This window comes from Enhydra lutris, unplaced genomic scaffold (genome assembly GCF_002288905.1).
Source record: "Enhydra lutris kenyoni isolate GAN:26980312 unplaced genomic scaffold, ASM228890v2 scaffoldscaffold10, whole genome shotgun sequence".
Lineage (NCBI taxonomy): Eukaryota > Metazoa > Chordata > Mammalia > Carnivora > Mustelidae > Enhydra > Enhydra lutris.
Window position 1 is genome coordinate 43,240,718 of NW_019154094.1, and position 11,240 is coordinate 43,251,957.

Here is an 11,240-nt window from a genome sequence, read left to right on the forward strand (position 1 = left end):
CTAGCATTTTCCAAGAAGAAAGATTACTTCTCCCAAATTGGGGGGGGGGGGGATAAGGATGGTTAATGGATAATTATGGAAGCTATGGGTTATTACTCCTAGCCTTTGATGGGATACCTCTATCTTGTCACCACCATTAGAAATAAGATTAACTATGGATCTTTCTTGAAGCAGAAATTCTTCTGCATCTTTTAGTCCTATATCTGCCAAACTGCAGGAATTCAGTAAACATTACCTGTATAAAACTGAATGAATGAGGGGCGCCTGGCTATCTCAAGCAGAATAGCATTTAACTCTAAATCTCAGGGTCCTGAGTCTGAGGCCCCACATTGACCACAGAGCTTACTTTAAAAAAAAACTTAAAAAAAAAAAAAAAAAAAAAAAAGAATGAATTACAAAAGAGTTAATCTCTTGAGGATAAGATTTTTTATAAATAATAATGCAAACACTTTCGGAGTACCCATTCTGTCCACTGCATTCCAGGAAACACAAATTTTTGCTCTCAAGAAACACATCCCTGACACTACTGTCTCCATCTATGGAATACTATCACAACACCTAATATGTATTCTTTTTTCAATGCAATGTTCAAGCAATAATTTCAAGTTTTTAGTATTTTACTTTTTTTTTTTAAGATTTTTTTTTATTTATTTGACAGACAGAGATCACAAATAGGCAGAGAGGAAGGCAGAGAGAGAAGGAAGGGAAGCAGGCTCCCTGCTGAGCAGAGAGCCCGATGTGGTGCTTGATCTCAGGACCCTGGGATCATGACCTGAGCCGAAGGCAGAAGCTTTATCCCACTGAGCCACCCAGGTGCCCAAGTATTTTACTTTTCTGAGTTATCTATGAACAAGGGCATATAAACACATAATATTCTACAGGAAGCTAGTATACTTTTTTAAAAAATGGGAACTGTTATTATTTGAAACCATCAACTCCTTACCAGTATGAAAAAGGAACTGACTTTTAAGTTCTTACCCTTTATGTTCATGGAGAAGTCTGAACACAGCACAGCACTCCGGCTGTAGGCCCCTCACCTTGAGTGCCTTCATAAGGCAATCGTGCAAGCTCATTCCATTTCGCACATTGACCTATAAACAAAAGACAACTGTAAGAACCAACAAAGGCTGCATATCCCTTAGTGAGCACAGAAATAAATGCACTAGTCTGTAAGGATATATGTAGATCTATGGCAGCACTGTTTGTAATGATAAACACACACACACAGGAAATAGCTGCAATGTCCAGCAACAGGTGAGTGCTTGAATAAAGCCTAGATATCTATACATGTCACATTCTGCCGCTACATTATTTATAATGACCTAAAGGGAGGGGTATCCATGATACGTTAATTGTGGGGAAATATTTTTCAGAATAATACAAAGTCAGATTATTCAAAGGGAGGGAAACTCTTATAGGTTTATATATGTTGCATGAGTGTAAAAAGACATACCTGTAGCTATTAACATCAGGTGAGTAGCTGAGAGAGAGAAAATGATCTAACTTCCCATTACACAGTTCTAATTTGTAGAACTCACTGAAATGTACATGCCAGCATGAACATCCACCAGAAAGGAAAATAAACCAATCTGATCTAATAAGCAAACAAGAGTTTTTCTGGTCAAAATTTGTATTTTAACCTGTTTTCAACAAAATGATTTATCCTCATAAGAAAAATTCCATTTCATATACACTTCACACCTTTAAGGGCCAGCAAGGAGAGGAAACAGAGCTTCTGTCCTTCTACAAGGACAAACACCACAATTTAAATAAATGTGCATACCATTCCAGGTAGCCTTAGTGTATGTCCTTCCACATTCTCCTGTATCCAATCCTCAAAAGAAAAGCAGATACTCAGAGACCTAATAGAAGTGTGAGTATTCTGAGTGCTAATAATGGCAGCTATATAAAAAGAACTTAAAGAGTTTTGATAAAAGCCCCATACATTTTATTTTTATTTTAATTTTTAGAGAGAGAGCTCGTGCACAAGGGGAGGGGTAGGGAGAGAGGGAGAGAATCCCAAGAAGGCTCCACACCCAGCATGGAGCCCAACACAGGGCTCAAGCCCACAGCCCCAAGATCATGACCTGAGCCAAAATCAAGAATCACATGCTCAGGGGCGCCCGGGTGGCTCAGTTGGTTAAGCAGCTGCCTTCAGCTCGGGCCATGATTCCAGGGTCCTGGGATTGAGCCCCGCATGGGCTCCCTGCTCAGCAGAGAGCCTGCTTCTCTCTCTCCCCCTCTCCCTGCTGCTCTGCTTACTTGTGCTCTCTCTCTAGCTCTCTGTCAAATAAACAAATAAAATATTAAAAAAAAAAAAATCACATGCTCAACCAAACCACCCAGGTGTCCCGCATACATTTTGTTTTCAAAGACAATAAAGTCAATTAAAAGTGAAGCAACTGGAGTTAGTATGGCCAATAAAAAGAACAGAATGTAGATGTGCAGGTCTTGTCCATTGCCCACAGTAGAGTTCCTGTGTTCTGTGGAAGTGTGAGAGCTGACAGTGGGCAACCCAGTCCCTTCCCAGAGGGAGGTGAGTGTATGCGTGGATCTATTTGAAAAGTCTGAAGTATTTATTTAAAATGTTCCACAGCAAGTTTATTTTAGACTTCTTGAAGCAGTTATAACCTCAAAAAGATCAACTTCTAGCTTTTCAGAAACAAAACTAAGTGAAAGTAAGATATACTGATCTGATAAGATGCCAAGAATGAGGACAATGAAGAGTAATACACTAACAGAAATCATTACTTGCATCAAATACTGTGTAATGGGCTCTGAAAAATATAAAGTGTTATCTGTGCTCTATCATTAATCTTCATTAAAAGTTACAGAGTTGGGTGCCTGGGTGGCTCAGGTCACAATCCCAGGGTCCTGGGATTAAGTCCTGCATCGGGCTGGGAGTCTGGTTCTCCCTCTACCCACCCTTCCCCCATTCACACTCTCTAATAAATAAAATATTAAATAAATAAATACACAGACTCTAAGAGCTAGACTGTTCTTTAAATATTCTCTAATGCAGTGGGGTTCCCAAATGTGACTGGCATTAGAATCATCCGAAGAGCTTTTAAAAATATAGGTTCCCAGCCTCCTCACTCCAACACATCTAAGGATTGATTCACTTGATCTTTTTTTTTTTTTTTTTTTTTTTGACAGAGATTACAAGTAGGCAGAGAGGCAATCAGAGAGAGGAGGAAGCAGGCTCCCTGCTGAGCAGAGAGCCCGATGTGGGGCTTGATCCCAGGACCCTGGGATCATGACCTGAGCCGAAGGCAGAGGCTTTAACCCACTGAGCCACCCAGGCGCCCGATTCACTTGATCTTGAGTGAAGCCCAGGAATATGTATTTTAACCCATGTCAGGTGAGTCTAATGGTAAATTAATGGTCCTCAGCTATGGTCTAACCACCCATCCAATAAACAGGAAGTGGCAAAGAGACACACATGTACAAAATAAATGACAAGAAAAAGGTTCTTTTTCCAACCAACTACCAATTATACCTCTACAATTATTTAAATCATATATGTATCTTTTCAGTCATTCTCCTCTCTACAACTCCCCATGGATACATGCTGAAATTAGATAAGTCTGACTAATTTCTGGAACTCACTGAGTGATTATGAGAGTCATTCTGAGTTCCAAGGAGTGAAGAAACCTGGGGATTATTAGAAACTGCTGACTCATCATGTTGGCCAGCAAGTGACTCCTTCTTCCAATGGTCCCTAAAGATGGGTGCCTGCTGAAAGAAGATGGTTCTTCCAAAGAGTGATGGTCCATCTCTGGTCAAAGAAATAGAAGTAACTAAGTTTCTCTGCTAGAGTCTTTTCATAGGCTGTACAAGAAATCAAGCTTCCAAATCACTTGTTACCAAATACCAGTTGTGCTCAACCGAAAGCTGTCAAGGGCTACATATATGTAGAAAAAACTCAAATAATCATAGCAACTATTTTCTTATAAACTAGTTACTGTATTCGGCATGAGCCTCACTTTATTAAGGTCAGTAACAGAGGCTCAAAGTATTATGTAATTTTTCTAAATGATACAGCTAACAAAAGGCAATACAGGAATTTAAATTGGGGCCTGGTTATCTTAAAGGTCTACATACTTAATCATTATGCCAAACTAAGTTTCCCAGTCTTCAGGCAATCTGGTATCAGAGAATAGGGAAGACAGGCACATTAACACCCTGAAGCAGTACTATATGGTCTTCAGCTTGCCTTCAGCTTCCCATTATATTCACACTCCCCGTCTGGGCTCTCCATTTAAGGCTAGAAAGAAAATTAATGAGCAACAGTAGGTAAAAATCATCTTGCAAATGAAAGCCACTCTTGAAATAGAAGGAGGTTATTACTATTTATTTTGCCAGCCATTAAACTTTTATTTTTAGGAAGAATAACAAAAATAAATTTACTCAAACTTTAAATACCTTTTGAGTTTTGCCTTCAGTTCAAAATGTACATAAATGTACAATACTATAACTGGGAGGCTCCTGAAGTTCACAAAAGAAGTAAATGGAATTTATTAGAAAACTGGGGAGAGGAGAGCAGAACTGTCCGAAACAGAAAATTCTGAACTGGACTTTCTAAAGTTGGAACTTTGTCTCACCTAGGTACACAGAAAAAAACACCATACACTGATTTTACTCAAAGAATGGGGGGCGGGGGGTGAGAGCACCTAGGTGGCTCAGTCAGTTAAGCAGCTGCCTTCGGCTCAGGTCATGATCCCAGGGTCCTGGAATCTGAGTCCCATGTCGGGCTCCCTGCTCAGCAGAGAGCCTGCTTCTCCCTCTCCCTCCGCCTACCGCTCTGCCTACTTGTGCTCTCCCTCTGTCAAATAAATAAAATTCAAAAAAAAAGAAAGAAAAGAAAAAGAATGGGGTGGGAAAGGAGGAGGCATGGAAGTTTTGAACTAAAGGTTTTCCTCAGATGTCCCACCAAGCAAAATTAGCACAACTTCATTTTCCTGTTTTAACCAGGTGGGGTGCTTTTCACCCAGGATAGTAAAAAAACTGTTTTGAGCAATAATTTCTTGGAAAATTTGGAATTCTGTGTAAAAAACCGAGTGGCTCTGGCTTTCTAAGCTACCTTCAGCTTTGCCTGGGGCCTACAAAATTTACCAAAATAATTTTTTCTAAGTAATTTTATTTTCTTCTATATACTTGACTATAATGTCCAAAAAATTTAGTGGGCATTTTAATATCCATAATACATACATACATAAAATTAGCTGGAAAGGTCTAAAGGAGCTTTTTGAAAGAAAAGCCTTTTCAAGAAACCCGCATAAAAACATACTATTTGTTTGAATGAAGTAGCAGAAGATATTCCAGGCAAGAGTAGTAATAAAAGGAGGAAAGTAGTGGTTGTGGAAGGAACACAGCAATATAAAGCAATAAAATTTGCAACTGGAAAGCCAATTAATAAAGACACTAAGTGACAGTGAAGATTTTGCCCATCTACAAGGTGAGTAAAATTATTCGAAATGCTTTTTTATAGGCAGATGGGCCACAAAATTTTCTGAAAGGAACATTTACGTACCACTGTTCTTTGCTTGTTTGGCAAGAAAACACGGATAGTGTTGCTTGTCTTAGACGAGTCCGTAAGTTTGCCATCATCTGACGCCCGACGCTGAAAGCCAAATGGCTGAACTATTGTAGGCGAGATGCAGCTGGGGCCGTCAAACACTGTGTCTTTGAATCCAAAACCGTTGCTGATCGTCTTCCAGGCCCCCTGTATGTGCTCCATTGATGCAGCTTACACAATACCTGATCAAGATTTAAAAAACAAACTTAATTCTAGAAAAGCAACTAATTCAACAACATAATATATAGAGTAATTAGAAAATAGTAGTACGTGGACTTTCTCTTAAGTGAAACCCTCTGCTTAAATAAATCAGAAAACTTCTATATTAGTGTATTTCCATAAAATATTTCATAGACGACAACAACAACAACAAAAAACGAGCAAAATCGGGACTAGAGATCAAAAGATTCGTTATACTACCAGTTAAAAGCCTACCTGGACCATGGGCCCAGGTCTCCTGACTTCTAATATTTTTAAAATTACACTTCTCTTCCTTAGTTATTGTATACTAAGTGCAAGTGACTACCCTTGGGTATCAGTAACATTAAGTACTCTGAAAAGTGAAATTAAAAAAAAAAAAACAAAAAACTGTAAGCTGTAATTTTCTGCCTTAAAGGAAGGAAATTAGTATTTCTAAGATGTGTATTAGACACTTGATATATAAATGATACATAAATGATCTCACTTAATGTGTATAAGGATCTCAAAGACTTTAAATCCCATATTCCATCTACCCTTAAACCAACGAGGCACAGAAAAATCACACTACTTGCCCAAAGATACCCAAATGACAGGTAAAATAACCAGATTCCATAGATGTTTAAATTTAAAGTTCATGAAGTTTCCACCTTCCACTGAATATTCACAGTTCAGTTTTGGTACAAAACAAACTTACAAACAGGAGCAAGCAGAGACAGTCACCTAACCAAAAATAACCAAATGTTTTAAGTGGGCAACAGGAAAGTGCAAAAGAAGTCCACAGACAGTCACACAAGGACGATAAAGTTAGATACTGTGCAGTTAAGACACACCATGCCCTGGCATCGATAGGGAGTCAGCAATCATGCAGAAGTGAGGTTTATCTCCTCCTTTAGAAAACAGTGATGTCAACAAGTAATCCCATCCTTCTCACACCTTCTTCCCTTAGAAACTTACTTCGTCTTATTAGTAGTAATACTTACCATCTACTAGGTGCCTACTATTATGAGGAAGTATATACTACACACATCCCACTCATATTATCCAACCTAATCCTCAGAGAAATATTCTAGGTAGGACTTACATCCCCATTTTACAGAAAATGTAAAGACTGACCTATTCAATTGCACTCTAGGAATTTATCCTACAGAAGTATAAGGCAAGCGTATAAAAAGATTTATGTAGGGGAACCTGGGTGGCTCAATGGGTTAAGGCCTCTGCCTTCAGCTCAGGTCATGATCCCAGGGTCCTGGGATTGAGCCCTGTATTGGGCTCTCCACTCAGCAGGGAGCCTGCTTCCCTCTCTCTCTCTGCCAGCCTCTCTGCCTGCTTGTGATCTCTATCAAATAAATAAGTAAAATCTTAAAAAAAAAAAAAAAAGATATATATCAATGAGCATAGAGAAAAAAGGAGAGAGGGGGGCAAATCAAGAAACTACAGAAAACAAACTGATGCTACCAGAGGGGAGGTGGGTAGTGCAATGAGTTAAATAAGTGATGGGGATTAAGGAGGGCACTTGTGATGAGCACCGGAAGATGTATGTCTGTGCTCAATCATTAAATTGTACACCTGAAACTAATATTACACTGTATGCTAACTGAAATTTAAATAAAACTTTAAAAAGAGAAAAGATATATGTACCCGCATCTTTGTTATAGCGTTGTTCATATCCTTAAAAACCTGGAGAGACCAAATACCTAATAGAGAACTAAACAAATGTTAATATCTATGTGGTAAATGAAGTACTACGTATGTGCTGATGGAAAAAAGCTATCCAAGACAAAACAAAAAATGAAAAATATAGTTTGAACCTCTTTTATATTAGTCTAGAAAGATAAAAATCTATACTCATAAAGAAGTGAGAAAATCTAGAATAAAAAACTAGTAACACTTATTTCAGCAGGATTGTGAAGAATTTTTACTTTCTATATATTATCTATCTACTTTTTGGGTTTCTGTGTTTTACTATTACAACTGTAAATTTCTACAAAGCCTATTGTATTTGTGTAAAAGGGCGAGACAGGACAAGACATCACAGCCTTCAAGTGGCAAGCCCATGGCACACTGCCTTCCCCTCTGGCACCTGAGCCGCTTCACACTCCTAATTCTATCCCTTCATTATCATAAGATCACTTTTTTTTTTTTTAAGATTTTATTTATTTATCTGACAGAGAGAGATCACAAGCAGGCAGAGAGGCAGGCAGAGAGAGAGGGGGAAGCAGGCTCCCTGAGGAGCAGAGAGCCCGATGTGGGGCTCGATCCCAGGACCCTGAGATGATGACCTGAGCCGAAGGCAGCGGCTTAACCCACTGAGCCACCCAGGCGCCCCATAAGATCACTTTTTAGGGGCACCCGCATCTCCTCTTTTCCCTAGATCTTTTTTCCCAACTAAAAAAGGAAGAGATGAATAAGTTTAGAACCAGATGAGAGAAAAAGAGGAGGAAAGAGGGTTCATCTGAGCATCACACTAGCCTGAAATTTCTCCCTTGATAGAGAAATTAAGAGCAACCAGAGCAATCTTAAAGATGCAACTCAACCTATCTCTCCCCTATTTTAGACTCAAAATATAAGCCAAGCTCCTTCTTTCTGAACAAACATGTCAAGCTTAAAGTCTCAGGACTTTGGAACTTCTTGTTCCCTCCACCTGGATGGCTGACACCTTCAGAAACAAACAAGCTGGCCTTTTCACATCATTAAGGCCTTCATTTAAAGATCACTTTAGAGAGGCTTTCCCTAGCCACCCCAGCCAAAAGACATTCCTCCCTAACTCCATTAAATAACTCTGCCTTGGGGCACCTGGGTGGCTCAGTCCTTAAGCATTTGCCTTCAGCTCAGGTCATGATCCCAGGGATCAAGCCCTGGGATCAAGCCCCACATCAGGCTCCCTGCCCAGCGGAGCCTGCTTTCCCTCTCCCACTTCCCCTTGCTTGTGTTCCTGCTCTCGCTGTCAAATAAATGTTTTTTAAAATAAATAAATAAATAACTGCCTTATTTTCTTCATGGCACTTACTACTATGTTAAATTGTTCATATTTTGGGGCGCCTGGGTGGCTCAGTGGGTTAAAGCCTCTGCCTTCAGCTCGGGTCATGATCCCAAGGTCCTGGGATCAAGCTCCACATTGGGCTCTCTGCTCCACAGGGAGCCTGCTTCCTCCTCTCTCTCTCTCTCTCTCTCTCTCTCTCTCTCTGCCTGCCTCTTTGACTACTTATGATCTCTGTCAAATAAGTAAATAAAATCTTAAAAAAAAATTGTTCATATTTTGTTGGTACACATTTAGGTTAGTACCATCCACCCTCCTACTCCACAAAAGCAGGACCCTTGCCAAATCCTGTTCACTACTGTATTCTTAGTCCATAACACAGTACTTAGAACCTGAAGGCCCTCAAGTATTAAATGAATTACGTAAGAAACTAGAATAATGTTGCAAAACATACATAATTTTTTTTTAAATACTCACAGGATGAGTGGGCAGAGGGAAAGGGAGAGAATCCTCAGGCAGACTCCCAGAGCGAGCGAGCCAGACACAGGGCTTGATTCCCAGGACCCTAAGATCGTGACTTGAGGTGAAATCAAGAGCCAGACACTCAACCAACTAAGCCACTCAGGTGCCCCACACCCTGCCTTTTTAAAAGATTGGATTGATTTATAGAGTATAACTTTTTTAATAGAACAGACCTGTCAGGGGCACCTGGGTGGCTCAGTGGGTTAAGCCTCTGCCTTCGGCTCAGGTCATGATCCCAGGGTGCTGGGATCGAGCCCCGCATCGGGCTCTCTGCTTGGCGGGGAGCCTGTTTCCCCCTCTCTCTCTCTGCCTGCCTCTCTGCCTACTTGTGATCTCTGTCTGTCAAATAAAAAAAAAAAATCTTTAAAAAAAAAAAAAAAAAAAAAAAAGAACAGACCTGTCAGAACTAGTAAATGTTAGTTCAATCTCCATTTAGTAGTACACCTTTAAAAAATATTTACCATTCAGCAAATGACAAACTGCAGTAAATAGCAAACTGTATTTAATTGGGGGGAGGGGTGTAGAGATTGTACTATAAATTATTAACTAAAGAATCCACTTACAAGACTTAAATATGGACTAACTTCAAGAACATACTTATTTTTTGATGAATTCTAAGTCTTGAAGGCACTTAGAAAATAACAGTGCTGGTACTTGGTATAGAACATACTATAATAAATTAAAAGGGACAAAATAAAAGCAAGCCCATTTTCAAGTTTTAGACTATCATTCATTATTTTTATTCTTCTATGTGAGTTTGTTAAGACTATTTACTAGGCTAAGAAGTATGTTAAGTCAGTTTCCCAACCTTTTTCACATCACTCATACAAAATGATGAACCAGGGGCACCTGGGTGGCTCCATCGGTTATGTGGTTGCCTTTGGCTCAGGTCATGATCCCAGAGTCCTGGGATCGAGCCCAACATCAGGCTCCCTGCTCAGCGGAGAGCCTACTTCTCCTTCTAGCTGCCACTCTGCCTACTTGTGCGTCCTCGCTCGCGCGCACGCACGCTCGCTCTCTCTCTCTCTCTCTCTCTCTCTGTCAAATAAATAAATAAATAAATCTTTAAAAAAAAAAAAAAAGAACCATATTTGTAAGGCATGGTGAGGTCAGCAGAAAGGCTAGGAAGACCAAGGGCCCTACCAGCTGCCCCAGGGATGATGAATACACCACTAAGCTGCTCATCACAGGAAGTTCTATTTTAAGGTATTCCTTAATCAGTTTACTAAAGGGCACACATCTGAAAACAAGACAAAGTCAGCTTCTAAAAACCATTCAGCGTCAACATACTTGTCTTAACTAGAGACATTCAAACCCCACTGATACTACTTTCAAATATAAATGTAACATAAATGTAAACCTAGCTTCTAATATTTTCATCTTTCTGATCTATTGACCAAATCTTATCTAAAAATCTTATACACACTCACAATACATACCTAGAGACATACTAAAACTAGACAGCCCAATGTAGAAATGAAACTCTAAATGTGAAGTCTTTCACAATTCCAAAGAAGAGTTTCAAAACAAGTGCATTCTCTTATGAATGGAGAAATTCACTATTTTGGAATAAATCAATCATTTTGAAAAAGATATATCTGCCTTTCTCTATAAAGGATTACTATTCCTAATATACAAAGAACTCCTAAAAATTAACAAAAACATGAACAATGCAACAGAAAGAAAAGGAATTAAATTCACAGAATAGAAACACATCTGTGTATGTGTTTGTATGTATGTATATATACACACACATATATAGTAGAGAAATGCAAATTTTGAAAAGCAAAATACTATTTTTTTTTAAAGATTTCATTTATTCATTTCCAGAGAGAGATCACAAGTAGGAGGGGGGGGGGGGGGGGGGAAAAGACAACGGACCATCATGAGTGGCTCTGCAAAGGAGGAAGGTAAAAAGTTTTAAATAAAAAATTTATGTTTTGTGTTGAATTTTTTGTTTCA

General features: G+C 39.3%; 1 protein-coding gene across 5 annotated transcripts in view; it reads right to left on the reverse strand.

The window, feature by feature from the left end:
• The window catches only part of LOC111144322 (Raf-1 proto-oncogene, serine/threonine kinase), an 84,900-nt gene that overhangs the window by 23,816 nt on the left and 49,844 nt on the right, over positions 1-11,240 (reverse strand). For 3 of the 5 annotated variants that reach the window (XM_022498568.1, XM_022498567.1, XM_022498566.1), the window contains exon 1: positions 5,534-5,678. In XM_022498568.1, the coding sequence (XP_022354276.1) occupies positions 5,534-5,610 (77 nt within the window). In that variant the 5' untranslated portion in view covers positions 5,611-5,678. Of the gene's footprint in view, positions 1-978; positions 1,092-5,533; positions 5,761-11,240 lie in introns of those variants that run through there. The other 2 variants (XM_022498564.1, XM_022498565.1) reach the window with 1 other exon arrangement.